The sequence below is a fragment of the Sarcophilus harrisii genome, chromosome 3 (genome assembly GCF_902635505.1).
Source record: "Sarcophilus harrisii chromosome 3, mSarHar1.11, whole genome shotgun sequence".
NCBI lineage: Eukaryota > Metazoa > Chordata > Mammalia > Dasyuromorphia > Dasyuridae > Sarcophilus > Sarcophilus harrisii.
Genome location: NC_045428.1, coordinates 501,257,391 through 501,274,896, shown reverse-complemented (window position 1 = coordinate 501,274,896; position 17,506 = coordinate 501,257,391). Strand labels below are relative to the sequence as shown.

Here is a 17,506-nt window from a genome sequence, read left to right as displayed (position 1 = left end):
ATCAATACAGAGTAAGATGAGGGAGTAAAGTCTCCCAGAGCATGGATCTCTGAAGGTCCAAGGTTCCAAACAGTGTAGCATCAAGGAAAAAGGCAAGGTGTTAAAGATATAAAAACATGGCTCTAGCTGGTTAAACACAATAAGCAATATGTCTACTAAGCACTAAGAATAGGAATTTAACAAGTACTTATATATCAGGAACTCTTAATCCTAAATACTGGGGATAGTTTAAAAAAAAAAAAAAAAAAAAAAGGGTGGGGTGAGGTGGGGATAAAACAGTCCTTGCCCCTAGGAGCTCACAGTCTAATAGAGAAGAAAACATAAAAACAACTATATACAAATAGGATATGTACAGGGTAACTTGGAGGTAATCTCATAGGGAAAATACTAGCATTAAAGGGAGGTCAAGAAAGGCTTCCTGGAAAAGATGGAATTTTAGCCGATACCTGAAGGAAACAAAACCAGACAGTAAAGAAGAGAAGCAGAGTCTTCTTCTGCAAAGAGAAAACAAAGCAGGAAAAAAAAGAGGAAAAGGACCAGTTCCGTAAGATCTAATGAGTTTGTGAAAGGAAGTGTAAAAGAATGATAGGGGGAGAGAAGAGGTGAGAGATTTTGAATGCTAAACAAATTTTTACATCTGATCCTCAGAGATAAGAGAACCATTGGAATTAATTGAGTGGGATGGGAGAGGAGAGAGATGGCATAATCACAGGTGAACTTAAGGAAAATCACTTTGGCAGCCCAATATACAATATACAGGAAAGCTTCTGTAAAGTAAAAATATGATACCTCATGTGGACAAAGGGAGAGATGGCGAGCGGAAGAAGAGGAATAGAGGAATGGAAGGAGGAAGTTTTCCAACTGATCAATTCCAAGTCAGCTTTATTCACAGAGGTGGTTGTTTGTCCATATAAAGTTGTCATTCCATTATTATTAAAAGCATTTTTTCTCTTTTGTACCTCTGACCCTTCCCAAGATATCTTGGGTTTATTGTCTAGATATTTCTTCTTTTGGTCATTGATTGGGTCCTGATAGATTCATTTTAAATATAAATAGCTGTCATTTCTGCTTTGGCCAGAAACCCTGAGGGATCTTCCCTTCCCAGATTCATTCATCCATTCATGTATTTACTTAGATTTTTTTTTTTTTTGGACTAGGTGAAAGAGGAGAAAACCAAGATGGCAGAGTACAGCTCAAGCTCTCCCAGTTTCCATTGAAAACCATATGAAACCAAGCCTCTGAACAGAGTATGGTGGAATGAAACCACTCTCCAAGATACATGAAAAAACTTCAAGAAAGTTCAGTTTCACTGGGGTGAAAAGGGAGTTCAGCCCAGCTCAGACATCCACTGGGAAAGCAAATGAGCAACTAAGAGCCTCAGTCCTGGCTCAGTAGAGAAGTAGATCAATGGGGCAGTTTCCAGAGAACAGTCCCAGGTCTCAAGAAATTTAAGAATTCAGTAAAAATATGTAATGTTATAGATTATTCTGATTAAAATATATAGGAGCTAAAGTTTTTGCCAGGAAGTTTCTTTTGACTGCAAGGAAAATTAAAGAAAAATAAGAGGAAAGTTTGAAAAGTAATAAGCAAAAAGATAATCTCAAAAATAAACAAAATTTAAGTTATAAAACACTTCTTGATCAACATTATCTATGAAACAATTCTAAGAACTCTATTTTGTAATAGTTATTGTAGAGAGAAAATTGTTTTCAAGAGCAGGTGATAAGCTGAAAGGAATATTCAAAGGAAAACAACTGTGATGCTTAGCAAATCATTTAACTTCTCTCAGTCTGACTTTCCTCACAGGTAAAATGAAAATGAGAGCAGCAATCTTATTGGTCTGTTGTGAGAACTGAAAGAGATAACAAGAAAAGCATTTTGCAAACCTTACAATATTATGTAAATATAATTGATACTACTAACAGCACCAGCATCAGTGATTCTGACTATCATAACCTGATCCCATCTAATCCATGCAATTAAACAAGATACAAGCAAATAACAATTGTGGGTTTAGGTAAAATGGTTAACAGATAAATAAAGCATGAAAGGCAGTAGTGTAGTGGAAGGAGTAAAGGACTTGAAATAAGAAATACCTGAGTTCAAATCCCACCATCTCAGGCACTTATTAATTATATGACCCTCAGTGGATCATTTAACTTCTTCGTACTTCAGTTTCCATTATCTATAAAGATAGGATCAGACTCAGTGACCTCACAGGTCCCATTCGTCTTTAAATCTATGATGCAAAGATCTCTTCTAATAGAATTCAAAGCAGAAGATGAATGTAGTTAAATTGGACGATCTGGCAGAAGTATTAGGTTTGATTTACTTTGCTAAAAAAAAGAGGGAGAGGAGGGGGAGTACTAGAAGCAATGAGTAGAAAACAGAAAACACAAGGAGGCACATTCCAGAATGCATGACTAAAAACTACAATTATAACTATTCATAAATGAAATGAATATTCAGTCTTGAGAGTGAATTTCTCCAAAAATGCAGCTAATATATGGGAGGAAAACCCCAAGATAAGCTTGGGCTCAATTTTCTCTAAATGAGATTCCTTTTAGCTCTAGATGTCAGATTCTAAAAAACTTGTATTCTTATAGCATGCCAAAGAACAGAATAGAAATTTGATGTATGTTGTATTAAATGAAATGCCATCATGATCATATGAAAAGTGAACTGTTTATAATATATCCTATTCAAATATATAATATAAATATATAATTTAATATATTTTATTATATGTAATTACTTATTAAATATATATAATTTTATATTTATATTTTATAAATACATAATTTATAATTATATATATGTATCTATATATAAAATATATAATGAAAATATATAAAAATATGTAATATATATAATTATAATTAGATTTATATGCTGGCCAAGTCGCTCTTTAGCACTGATTCAGACCCTGGACATAGCCTTTAAATTTTGTTTCTTTTTGCATTGATAAAAGCAAGCAATTAAAAACAAGATTAATATGCAATGTAAATGTAAATACAATTATATGCAGTTAAGTAACAATACTAGTAATGTTTAGTGCTCTAATTTCATAACAAAAACAGCTAGAAAAAATAACTTGGGACTACTACAGAAAATCTCAGCTGCTACACACCACTTTCTTCATTACCAAACCCAGTGCTGCTTTTATATAGGTGATGCAATTCCAAAGCAAAAAAGGAAAATCAATTAAATCAAGATAATGTTACTATAAAATATCCTAGCAAATTCATAAATGAAAGATTCAATACATCTAGTGGCATTTCTATAAGAATTAATAACAGTAATTTCTAAAGTTTGGTATTGATGATTAAAAACAATTATACTCTTACACTATATCACTTATCTCGCATTTAAAAACTCTTAAACTTTTTCAATCTGATGACCATTTTCCTTATCAATCAACTCTTAGGTCCAATCCCTTTACAAAAAGCAGCTACAATATGGTTACAGTGAAGGAATAATCTTTTTTTTTTTTAATTTCAATAGCTTTTTATTTACAAATTATATGCATGGGTAATTTTACAGCATTGACAATTGCCAAATCTTTTATTCCAATTTTTCCCTTCCTTTCCCCCACCCCCCTCCCCTAGATGGCAGGATGACCAATACATGTTAAATATATTACAGTATAAATTAAATACAAAATAGGTATACATGTCCAAATCATTATTTTGCTGTACAAAAAGAATCGGACTCTGAAATATTGTAGTTAACCTGTGAAGGAAATCAAAAATGCAGTCAGGCAAAAATATAGGGATTGGGAATTCAATGTAATGGTTCTTAATCATCTCCCAGAGTTCTTTCGCTGGGTGTAGCTGGTTCAGTTCATTACTGCTCTAATAGAACTGATTTGGTTCATCTCATTGCTGAAGATGGCCAGGTCCATCAGAATTGATCGTCATATAGTATTGTTTTTGAAGTATATAATGATCTCCTGGTCCTGTTCATTTCACTCAACATCAGTTTGGGTAAGTCTCTCCAGCCCTTTCTGAAATCAATCTGTTGGTCATTTCTTACCAAACAATAATAAGGAATAATCTCTTTGCCAGATGCTGGTGGTTTTTTTAAAACTGGTATTTGGGACATTGGCAATCTGACTTGAAGAAAGGAAAACTAGACTTGGAAATAATCAGATAACTATAAGAAATAGGCAAGCAACAGAGCTAATTACAGTGAAGCTGAGAACAAAATCTGAACAGCCACCAATTATTCAACTAAATTAAAATGCTATGCTATCCTGTAGAGCTTCTTATACAATACTAAATGAATTGATACTATTATCTGAATAAGAAATATTGTAACTTCACATCCCTAGCAATATCAGTTTAATTTAAACATTGCCAAAAACAAATGGATTTTGTACTGAATTAAGAAGATAACATCGAGGGTAGATCTGTAAATTGGTCCAGTCATTCTAGAAAGCAATTTGGAACATAAAAAGTTATTAAACAGTGAATAGCCTTTGGCTCGGTAATATCACTATTAGATCTTTGCCCCTAAAGATCAAAGAAATAATAACAAAAATTATATATGGGTAAAAATATATGGAAAAATACATTTAAAAAAAAGGTATCCCCTATATACTAACAAAGAAATTTATAAACTTTTTGTGATAATAAAAAAAAATGAAATACTGAAAGTTGTCCAATCAACTTGGCTGACCAAGTTATGATGTAGGAAATTTAATATACTACTACTATCGTGTAAAAAATTAGACAGAAGCCCATTAGGAAGCTGAGGTCAGTCAGTGCAAGGAGGGGCGGGGAGGGGACAACAGATGGAATGCTATCCATATCCATAGAATGTTTCTGAGAAACTAACAAGACTGTGGTATCTCCCACATCACTGTAGCTGGTGGTGCCTCCATTGGTACAGTAAGTAGCTGGCAGCCAGCAGACCATCTGCTTCATCCTCCTTCCACTGTTCCCCAAGTTCTAGCCTGTGTTATGTCCAAGGACCAGCTTCCACTGTTCCAAATTCATCCCAATATCCTAGCCTGCAGTATTCCAGTGGCGCAGTCAAAATATGGATGCTGAACTACAGAATATGAATATAGTGTCCTATTACACCAAACCATATCAAAGCCTCTGCTCTCCAAATTATATTCTTGCAATAAAGAAAATGCATGTCCTGAGTGAAATGAGCAGGATCAGGAGATCATTATATACTTCAACAACAATACTATATGATGATCAATTCTGATAGACATGGCCATCTCCAGCAATGAAATGAACCAAATCAGTTCCAACAGAGCAGTAATGAATTGAACCAGCTACCCAGTGAAAGAACTCTGGGAAATGACTATGAACCATTACATAGAATTCCCAATTTCTATATTTTTGTCCGCCTGCATTTTTGATTTCCTTCACAGGCTAATAGTACATTATTCCAAAATCTGATTCTTTTTGTACAGCAAAATAACTCTTAGCTTATGTATACTTATATTGTATTTAATCTATACTTTAGCATATTTAACATGTATTAATCAACCTTCCATGGGGGGGAGGAAGGAAGGGATGGAGGGAAGGGGGGGAAAAATTGGAACAAAAGTTTTGGCAATTGTCAATGCTGTAAAATTACCCATGCATATAACTTGTAAATAAAAAGCTATAATAAAAAAAAAAAAAAAGAAAGAAATAAAGAAAGAAAAGAAAAAGAAAAAAGAAAATGCATCTCACAGCAGAAAGAAGAACCTTTGTACTGAAAATAAATCAACTGGATACCCTAAAACTAAACAAAGTTCTGAAACAATTATTTTGGTCCCGGTTTACTCATTGTTTTCAAGGATTTAAGCCAGGGCTGTTATATAGGTTTGAACAAGAAATAAAAGTATTTCTGTGGCTTTTATGGAGATTCACCATTTACTCCAACACTGCACGGTGGAAGAGTCAATTATGAATATCTAATGATTTTTCTCAAACTCAGAAATATTACCCACTAAGTAAAAATCAAAAATTATGGTATGCTACTTGCAGAATTGGAAGGTCTTTAAAAAAAAAAAAAGGTACAATTTATTCTATAGCCACTATTTAGTATCATTGTATAAAATTAAATAGGTTACTAATTTTATCACTGAACTTTTGAAAATAAGTAATTTGGTTAATTTTCTAATTTTCCTTCAAAAAGAAACATTATGGAATTTCTATGGTTAGGAGTAGACTACTCAGAGGGGAATTAGGTAACTTCTTTGTGTTCTACTCTAGGAAGTTAAAAATTGGTTTTGTCTTTGGCTTTCCTTCTGTTTAACTCATGTTTTTCCCAATACAAATTTAGAAAGCATTTTCTTCACAACAGTAATATGACTGTGTAGCACTGGACAAGTCACTTAACCCCAGTTACCTCGGTTTGGTCACCTGTAAAATGAGCTAGAAAAGGAAATGGCAAACCACTCCAGTATTACTCCCACGAAAATTCCCCCAAAAGGGGTCATGAAGAATCAGACAGTATTGAAACAACTACACAACAACAAATACAATAATCTTTATTTTATAGATAACTATGGTTCAATTCAGTCACTTGACTGGATCTTATGCACAGAGAGGTAGCATGGTGAAGTAGTAACAATAGCTAGGTTCAAAAAATTCAACACATGTTTCTTGACTGCTCTGGACAAAGTCTTCATGTAAGAGGATGAATTATTCAGAGATGAAAAATACTGAGCACAATACTTTATATTTATAGAGAACTTTAACTTACAAATGACTTTCTTCTTCCATGAAGAAGACTGCAATTATTTACCTTCACCAATTCTGTGATGAGATAGCTGATACTCATAAGGATTGAATGTCTTTCCCACACAGTTATATATCCAATATGTGTTAAATAACAGAGGGTTAAAGATTACAAATCAAATGCTATTCCCACAATACTCATTGTCTTTCTATGTATCTATAGAGAGATACACATAGATGTTACCTTTCCACAGATACATTAAAAAAAAAAAAAAAAAAAACCATTAATGCACAAGGGATTCACAGAAAAGAACATATTCCAGAACAAGTGAATTACTGTACTTAGTGGCTGGGGTTAATAAAGAAACTGTAATTGAAGTTTAAAGGGCAGGGAAAATTTGGCATAAAAAACTGGAGAGTCTCCTCAATAAATACAATGAACATGGACTGAATAAGATGGTCTGAATAACAAAACCTGTCTAAAGACAAGGTGAAAATAAGAGCAGGAAGATAGGAATGAAGACTAAATCTATAGAGTCAGTATCAACTATTAGAAATTTCCCATGTATATGACTGACAGACATAAGGAGATGCTATGAGGAATGGAATGTCTTGTATACCAAATTATTATTTTAAAATTTAATGTTGATTATTCTCTTATCATTCTACTTTTGGATATTAAAAAAAAAAGCAGTAATGAACTTGAATTTCAACACTAAAAAATGTCAAGATTATTCAGAATAATAATAAAGTTGGAAATTAAAGTACTTAAATAAGAATTAAATTGCTTATATGGGTACACTTAATCAGTATCAGTGAAACTTTTATTGATTCTATCCACCCACCCAATAATAATCCTTCCCTCCAAGATTATTTCCAATTTAACTTATATTGGCTTGTTTGTACACAGTTGTTTGCATGTTGAAATTCTTGAGAACAGGGACTGGTTTTTTTTTTATTTTCTTTGCATCTATTCTTAGCCCTTGGTACAGGGTCTGTAACACAAAAGGCACTAAATTAATGTCTGTTTACTTAAAATGGTCAAAAAATAAAATAAAATGGTCTAAAAATCCAGAAGTATCAAACTCATAACTAGCAAAACTCAAGAGTATGATCTGAACCAAATTAAAATGTAATTAGGAAATGTTTAACATAATAAAAATATGAGACAATACAGCAAATGTTAATTTGTGATTTTCTAAGCCAATATGCTATCTGTTACATTTTGACACATCTTTCACCAGGATGGTGAAATAGGAAATTTCCCAAGGAAATGGATAAACGTTTCATTCATTCAACAATTTTCTATTATAAGCAAAGTTCTGTGCTCAAGTCCTGGGATGGAGAGGATGACAAATATGAAAACAGAAAATTATTAGAAATGCATAAATAACTAACTATAATTCAAAGGTGAGTGAAACAAATGCAAAGATGAGGTAAAATGCTAAGAAGGGAAAATTTCTCATAGAGATTGGTTTTTAGCTGATGTGAGGCATAGCATCACTTTGGGGTTAAAATTCTTGAATTCACTTTGTTGTTGCATTTATTGATTCAGTTGAGTTTTTAAAGAAGTTATATCATATTAGTCATTGTGTTAGCATATTCTATTCATATATTGCTTATTATGGGCTAGGCTATGAACAGAGGATAAAATTGTTTCTTAGGATACAGTAATATTCTATTATGTTTAAATACCAAATTTTGTTATATAATCCCCCAAACAAGATGTGCCCAAAAAAGTACAGCTATGAATATTTATCCTCATAACAATATTTTGATGTAGCTATTATTATTGCTTCTAAGCTTATCATGAAAAATTCTATAGTTCCCCAAAGAAAGAACTGATAGAATCTGAATACAAATTGAAGCATACTTTTTCTTGGGTTTTTATTTTGGTATGTTTTCTTTTACAACATGACTAATATAGAAATATATTTTGCATGATTATACATATATAACCTAAAAAAAAAATTATTTCTAGTAATGGAATTTGACAGTTAATCACAATCATCATCTTAATCTGATCAACTTTATCTGACTTTCCTGAAAACTGTAACTATAAAAAGGGAATGATTAAATGTTTCTTATTATTTCCATATTCATGTTTCACATCCCTGTCAAGCAATCATAATGTAAAACTATCTTGCATTGGCCCTTAAGTACTTTGGACGTTCAGCTCCCGTCCACATCAGTTTCTAGATTAAATCTACTTACAAATAATATGAGCTATCCCCAAGATCTAATAAAGAAAGATATCTTGATATTAATAAGCCATATTTTTACTTACACTATTAAGGGATGCAAGCTTATTGTCAATTATTTAATTCTATAGGACACAAATGAAAACAGTCTAAAAAGTTAATATACTTTAGGTCTTATTAATAAAAGCAAACTATCCACAGTAATAAAAAAAGTAATACTCCTGTAGTACTCTGTCCCATTTTTACCAAAATATTCCTAGTAAAGTGAGGTACATTTTGCCTGGAGGAATTCTTAAAACAAAATTTGGTTTCTGAGCCGGAAAGGTGTGTTCAATTACTAGCATCACATTTTAAAAGAACAACATGAGCTTGGACAGCTTCAAAAGGAAAGTTACTGACATGATGAAGGACCTCCAGAATCCAGAAGATGCCAATCAAGATTCAACTGAAGAAATTGGAAATGTTAAACCTCAAAGAAACTTAGATATGGCACAATCATTTCAAATATTTCAAATGCTGTCATGTGATAGACAGAAAGAGTTACATTTATGTGTAGCCCAAAGAACAGAACTAGAAAACAGAATTTACAAAGAAATAAACCTAAATTTCATATAAGGAAAAACTAGCTAACAATTAGAGCCAAAGAACTGGCCCTCACTAAAGGTTTTCACATCAAAGCTGATTTTGTTAGGCATGTCGCAAAGGAAGTATTACTTAGCCATGGATTGGACTAGACGGCTTGTTAGATTCCGTCTGATTCTGTGACACTGTGGGGTGCCTCATGAGTACTTCAATCCAAACCCTTAAGACTATTCTTGGAATTCATCTCTTTTTGCCTTTTTTTTTGTGAAATAATTGGGATTAAGTGACTTGCCCAGGGTCACCCAGCTAGGAAGTGTAAGTTTGGAGACTGGATCTCAACTCAGGTCCTCCTAACTCCAGGGTTAGTGCCCTATCCACTGCGCCACCTAGCTGCCCCCATTCATCTCTCCACCAGATTCAATTAACACTTCTTTAAGAGTTACTTATAGCAGCTCTTTTTGTAGTGGCAAAGAATAGGAAATTGAATGGATGCCCATCAGTTAGGGAATGACAGAATAAGTTATGGTATATGAATGTTAGGGAATATTACTGTAATATAAGAAATGATGAGCAGGCTGATTTCAGAAAAGTCTGGAATGACATACATGAACCGATGCTGAGTGAAGTGAATAGAATCAAGAGAACATTGTACACAGCAACAAGATTATACAATAATCAATTGTGATAGACATGACTCTTTTTAACAATGAGGTAATTCAGGATAATTCCAATAGTCTTGGGATGGAGAGAGCTATCTGTGACTGAAAGATCACAGTCCTCACAGAAAGAGGACTATGGGGATTGAGTATGGATCAAAGCATAATATTTTCACATTCGTGCTGCTGCTGCTATTGTTAGCTTGTTTTTATTTTACCTTTCACCTTATGATGTGATTTTTCTTGGGCACGGTGACAAATATGGAAATGTTTAGAAAAATTGCATAATTTAACCTATATTGGACTGCTTGCTGTCTATGGAAGGGGGTAGAGAGGTGGGAAAAAAAATTTGGAATACAAGGGTTTTGCAGAGGATGAATGTTGAAAACTATCTCTGCATGTATTTGGAAAAATAAAAAGCTATTTTAAAGAAATAGTTACTTCTTTCATATGCAATAAAACTGCTGTTGTTGATTATCTAGCTTACCTGGAGAGATTCACAAGCCTTAATTCATATGTACTCGAAACATAAATCCTATTATTTTGCCAGAAACTATAAGTTCTGCAATAGAAGACCACCTTACATATAAAGAGAATTTTAGAGAAAGATCCTTTCATAAATTCAACTTCCTTAGGTGAAATACAAGAAAAACTTGTATTTCACTATTTTAGTATTACTAAACATGTCTTAGTGAGTATAAATGGGCTGCAACATATTGCCAATAATTACTTTTGAGAAGATGTAAAAGATATCTGGAATATCAATGAGCAAAAAAGTAGCCTTGTCATGTTGCAAGGAGCAATAGACAGATGACCCAAAAGTTGTAATAGTTTAAAGGACAGAGAAGAAGACCAATATAATATGTAAATTCGATAAAGGAAGGTTCATCAAAGGAGACAGAAGAATAGTAAGAGAAGCAGGAAAGCAATGTCACAAAAATCTGAAGAAGAGTATACAGAGCAAGATGTTTGACAACATTAAAGACTGCAGAAAGGACAAGGGGCTTAGTCCAAAAAAAAGAAAGAGGACAGAAAGATTTTAAAAGGCAAGAGAAAACTAGAATGAGATCAGAATGATAGCTTCAGGGGACGATAACATCTAAAAGAGGGTTGTTTTTTGTCTGTTTTTTAAGGATGGAGGAAACAGGCAAATTTGAAGAAAGAGGCTAGAGAAGTGGATATGGGGAAGGGAATCACAAAAATAGCTTTCTAGTAGAGAAAATAAGAGAGTCTGGCATCAATGGCACATGGTAGGGGGAAGATTGGCTTTCCCGAGAAAAAAACAATCTCTTTATCCAAGACTGGGAAAAGCTAGAGAAAGTGGAAGATAAAATCAAAGAGTTTCAAGACAAAGAGAATGGGGGAAGAAGTAATTCACACTGAATTGTCTTTTCAGTGAAATAAGAGTTGAGCTCCTCCTAGAGAAAGAGGAAGAAGATGGAGAAATAGGAGGCTTGAGGAGTTAGGTTTTCACACAGCTTCTGAATGAAGTGAGATGGGAAATCAATTAGGGAGAAAGAAATAAAAAGGTTACCTTGCTATGGGAAAGACCCAGTTGAAACTGTAAAAGATGAATTTATGATTAATCCAGTTAATAAGATTATGTGACTTCTTCCAGCTCTGTTCAGCAATACATAAGTGGGAGAGAAGGCAGATAGTAGGAAGAACCCAGGGCTGAGGTTTGGCAAGGAGCCACAATTGGTCAAGGGGACAATGACAGTAGAAGACAGAGTAGAGATGAATTGACTAACTTCAAGGTCAAAATTTGTGCAAGAGAGGAACGTGAAGTCAAAGCAGGAGAAATGGGCTCAGAAAGTTCTGAGATAGAGGATTTGCAAATCACCATGAGAGCAAATAAAAGATTTAGGATGGGTGAAGCCTAGAAAAAGATGGAATGATAAGAAATTATGGTCAGATAGAGAAATGTCAGATTTTAATTAAGGAAAAGGAACTTTTATCGGTAAGGGTAACCATTCCTATATGTGGCTGAAGTAGAATAAAGAAGTAGGTCATAAGATCTAAAGAAATGGAGACATTGGGAAATTAGGGATGGGCTTATTATTTCCTTCTTATTTTCATTAGAGCTCTAACAAACAAACGTGGAAAACATTTCTGTAAAGTTCCTTCAGCATTCATTGCCAAGTGACTTTCCATTATCAACCTAACACAAACTAATCAACACTGACAGATCTCTTACATAAAACATTACAACTTTTTCTTACCTATCATGTTGTAACTTGAAAGAGCTAAGAATGGATAAACTGGAATGGCAAAAAATTACTGGAAAAACCAGGAGATGCTAAGTGAAGTATATCATAAATGATTCTTTACTTCAGCAAAAGTACTGATTCACAAGTCAAGATATGCAGCAGAACCTGTCATAAATATGATGCTAAAGCACTTCTGACTTTTGAGAAAACAGTACAGAAATAGTTAACTCATTCAACATGATTTTGGTATCAACAGTATAGATTTCTAGAGCTTCATTAAATCCCACCAACTATCATTTTAAAAACTTAAACCATGTTTCTTTAAAAATTACTTTATCTAATACATACAAAAATCGGCAATAAATTATAATGCATGTAATGGAATATTAATGCACAATAAGGTAAAATGAATAGGAAGAAATCAGAGAAGCATGAGATTTCCATAAAATGATACAAAATGAAGTTAGCAGTAGCAGAAGAAAATACACATACAATAACTACAGCCATGTACCTGAAAATAACACAAAATGCAAACTATGATTAACTCTAACAATCCATCAAACTCAGAATATTGCTAATAGATGATGAACCCACTTCCTTCCTCTGGGAAGAATTTGAGGACTACAGATGCATAATCTTGAATGGGCTTTCAAATGAAGTTTATTATAAGATTGTTTTTGTTCTGTTTTTCTATGCAGAAAGAAGAAACAAGATATTGGAAATGGATGATAAAGTCAATGAAGACAACTGCTAGCATTTATATAGGACCTGCTATGTGCCAGGCATCATACTAAGCACTTTACAAATACGTCCTCATTTGATCTTCAAACAACACTTTAAGGTAAATATCCCCATTTTACAGATCAGAAAACGGACAAATAGGGAGAGAAGAGCTATTGTAAATGACTTACCCAAAGTCACCCAACTAGTAAGTGTCTATGGTCACATTTGAATTCAGGGATAGAGTACCCACTCTATCCCTAATTGACCATAATGTAAAAATAAAAAATCTTTAAAATGAAAGTTAACTACACCTACAAAAAACTTAGTTTTTGTCTTTGAAATACAGTACCTGCAACTGCTTTAAAAATTATATATAAAATGCTGAGTCTACTAAATATCCTATAGGTTCGATATATCTTTTAAACATCACTTAACATACTATATAGTACACAAGGGAAAAAAGAAAACTGTAGCATTCTCCCTTATTGACAGACTTAACAAGTCTTAATTTTTTCCAAATTTAATAAAAAGCAAAAATCCTTATGAAACACACCAACACTTGAACTTTTTCTTCTCAATCTAAGTGCCATATAAATTGCAAACTATTATCACCATTACTTACCTATTTTGTCCTTTGTAAACAATGACAACCAAAAGCCACAAGATGTCATACTCTTAGAAATTAACACTCAAAATTTATGCCAACAACATCTTCACTATAAAAGGCTACTGACATGGTTACTGAGCCATATGAAACATAACAAGTACATTGTAGTATACGGTTACATCAACAAGATAACCGAGAAACTGAATTTTGGAACTTTAAGACCTAAAAGTAATTTATCACAAAAAAAAGTAGCATGAATTCATTCATAAAGCTTTTGTTAACAGGGGAAGAAAGCAAATATGCCTTGAGAACCTAAATATTTTTTGTTAAATTGAAAACAGCTATGTTTCACCTCAAAATAGCACCTAACTTAAAATTCAAAATAGAAAAACATGAGCCTATAAAGAAAAATATGATCACGTCAGAGCAAGTGTAAGAATTTAAAGCCCTAAATAAAATATACAGTGTGAATCAAAACAGCATCATCCCCAAAATTCACATGAAACCTATTTGTATTTAAATAGTAAAAAGAACTATAATTGAGGTTAAAATTTTCCCTGGAGAGACATAGGAGGCTTTTTATTGCAAACTAAATAGTTTTGCATCACCAAGAGGCAGGCAATGGCATCCCCAAAGTGCACAAGAGGCATTTTACAATATACATATCAATATTTACATGACTAGGTTATTTTATACTTATATTTGTTCTAACAACTATAAAATGGCAGACCGGAGAATTTCACACATAGTAACATCAATTCACTTAAAAACAAGCCGAAACTTGCCTCCTGTAAATTTAGGAGCCAAACATTTTTCTCTGTTCACTACATAAGGAAAAACCAAAAATTTGTTCATAAAGAAAAAAATAATTCTTGATTAAGTTCACACAATGAGATACAAAAATTTGATAGATATTTATTCAATTGATGCTAATGAATTTGGGGGCAAAAAAAGTTCCAAATGTAAGGTTCTTAATGCAAACTATATTTCTGAATTTGGTATCAGTATGTCTTCCAGACACTAATAGCAGACACCAATTTTACCAATATTTTGACTCCTCAAGATAAAAACGGGAGAAACTGATGGAGAGAGGTGATATTAGAATCTTTTTTTTTAACCTTCAAATTAGATAATGAGGTATCAAGCTCATGCTATAAAATTGAATTAGAGTGTAAAAAATGAAATTACTCAAAAAGTAATGTTAAAGACAACTATTAGAAAATTAATCTTGTAACTAAATCAGAGTACTAACCTAAGCAAATACCAAAAGGAAATCTTATCTGTGGAATTATTAAGACTTAAGCATTAAGCCACTTAAAATTTAAGCCAAGTATCACTTCTTAAAATTTAAATAACAAGATCATTGACACTGCTTCATCCTTTCCTATCCCTTAAAAAACATGTGGGTCAGGAGTCGATTTTTCCCCAACAGAACTTGTCTCAAACCATCCCTCACAAGAATCTTAAATAAATTTATAACTGGAAAATACTCTAATAGAAATGAATAATTAATGATTACCCATAGATCCCTCTGGGCAAGAAAGAGAATCAGACACTGGTTGATGTAGGGAGGCAAAAAGAAAGGTGAGAAATTCCAAGTAAATGGATCATGACAAGGCATCAGGCAGTGATTGGGGGATGGAGCAAGCATCAGGGGTACCAAAAAAAAATCCTAAGTGAGGAAAGGGAAGAATTCGAGATTATTAATGTCACGGCCTAACCCTTCGGTTTCCAAGGGCAGTGCTACCTACGAAAAGCCCACATATCCCGGTCCAATTCCGGGAGATTTCTGCTCCAAGACTCCCGGCTATCCCCCCCACCCCGGGGAGCTAGCAAAGCAAAGACATTTCCAGCCCCCGCCCCATCCTAAAGCACATACACTACACGATCCTCTTTTCCAAAGGCCAAACGGGGGGAGGGGAAAAGGGGCAACGCCCAGATCCCATCCCATTCCTATGAAGCCTGCTTTAGGTGGGTCAGATAAAGAAGGCGCAGGCCCAACAGGGAATTGAGACAGCCGAGGGACCCAGACTCCGGAACCCCGATAGAGGAGGAGGAAGATAAGAAAAAGAAGCGGAGGAAGAGGAAGGTGACAGGGAAAGACAGAGCAGGGGTCTGGGGGAAAGCCCGGCGCAAGCAGAAGAGATCGCAGAGAAGCAGCACGTAGAGGGGAGACTCCAGAGCCGGCTGTCGCTACCCACGTCCCCAGGGTCTGGCAGTCACCCCCACACAGTAGGAGCTTGGCGCCCGTTTCTGTTGGAAGGAAAAGAGGCTGGGGAGAGAGATTCCTCGGCATCGAGAATGGAAAGGCAGGGTAGGGAAACGGGCAGAGAGAGCAAAGAGAATGGGGAGCGGAGGGAGTGCAAGGAGCAGCAGGCCCAGAAGCCGGGCAGGGAGGAGGCAGAGGCGGGGATGGGGAGGAGACGGAAGGAGACCAAACAGCCGCGGAGAAGACGGGGCGCTGGAGATCTGGAGCGATGCGAGGGCCGAGCGAGGCCGAGGCAGGGGGGAGCGGGCACGGCAGTACTCGAGCAGAGCCCGGGGCCGGGGCCAGGGAAGCGCGACCGGACAGGCCCCGCGGCGCAGGGCAGGGGGCGGCAGACGTTGCTCGCTCACTCACCGCTCTGCTCCCCCAGGAACACCAGCTTGAATTTCCTCAGAGGGTTTCCGAAGTCCCCTCCAGCAGACATGATGGAGCCGGAGCCGCCGCCTTCAGCCTAGCGATCTCCTCAGGCCCCGCGGGCTCCCCGCAGCCCCAAACACAGAGGGCGGAGGAGCGGCAAGAAGCGTGAGGATCCGGCAAAGGTGCGTGAGGAGACGGACCGACAGACGAGGGAACGGGCAACCGCGACAAGCCGGGGGGTGGGGTCGCAGTCGGCCTGGCACGACTCGGAGGGAGACGGCAGGCGGCGCCGCCCTTCCGCACGCTGCCCGAGGGAGATGAGCGGAGGAGACCGACGACGCCGCAACCGCTCCTCGATCCCTTTTCCCAGAGAGCCCTGAGATCGGCGTCGCCGAACCTGCTCGAGTGGGCGAGCTCCTCCGCCGAGGCGCGCGAGCGCGATAACGTGACGTGCCGCGTGCGTGCGCGAGCGCGGGCGGGGCTGCTAGTCGGGAGCGCGCTCGAGGCCCACTAGCCTGCTCCCCAGTTTCCTAGGCTCCGTCTTCCCTCCCGAGCCAGCCTGCCACCTTGCCCGACCCGAAGTGGAAAGGGAAGGTGGGGCGGGCGAGGAAAAAGGGAGGAGGAGTTGGCGGGACGGAGGGGGCGGGAAGGAGTAAGGAAGGAAGATGACGCCATACCTAGCGATCCAATCGGAGGTGACTGAGGTGAAATTGGCCAATGACAGCGCGAAGGAAGAAGAAGGGGACGCGCGCAGCGGCCCAGACTCCGGGTAGGCAGGGTAAAGAGGCGGTGGCGCGCGCTAGGGCAGCCATGAAAAGTGTGGCGAGAGGGGCGGGGACAATGAGGAAGGGGCGGGGCCTGCCCGAACCCGGAGGGAGGTCCGAACCAACTACCTGAGACCTGAACGGTCCCAACGCCTGCTGGAGCGTGCGACGTGTCCAACCTCCCCGCCGCTAGCCCACCTGCGCGCGCCCCACCTCCTGCTGCGATCTTCGGGCGGGGGGGGGGGGGGGCCTCCGCCCCTTACGGATCTGCTCGTCGTCTGCGCCCAGTCCTGGGCATTCCCAGAGCGCCTTACGTTTGCAAGTGCTCTAAAACGTGGATTAGTTCAGTAAGACCAACCAACTCCACTGAAAAGTGGGGGCTCCACGGCCTCTTCCCTCCGCCAGGTCCCGAGGCGCCAGAATCTTCCCCTTGGAGCTCCTTCCCCTGCCT

The 17,506-nt window shown here is 36.9% G+C and overlaps 1 protein-coding gene across 2 annotated transcripts in view; it reads right to left on the bottom strand.

Annotated features, from left to right (window-relative positions):
• The window catches only part of RAB6A (RAB6A, member RAS oncogene family), a 73,193-nt gene extending 56,289 nt beyond the window's left edge, over positions 1 to 16,904 (bottom strand). The window contains exon 1 of one of the 2 annotated variants that reach the window (XM_031961448.1): positions 16,289 to 16,904. In XM_031961448.1, the coding sequence (XP_031817308.1) occupies positions 16,289 to 16,358 (70 nt within the window). In that variant the 5' untranslated portion in view covers positions 16,359 to 16,904. The remainder of the gene's footprint in view (positions 1 to 16,288) is intronic. The other variant, XM_031961447.1, reaches the window with a different exon arrangement.
• Positions 16,905 to 17,506: the final 602 nt, after the last annotated feature.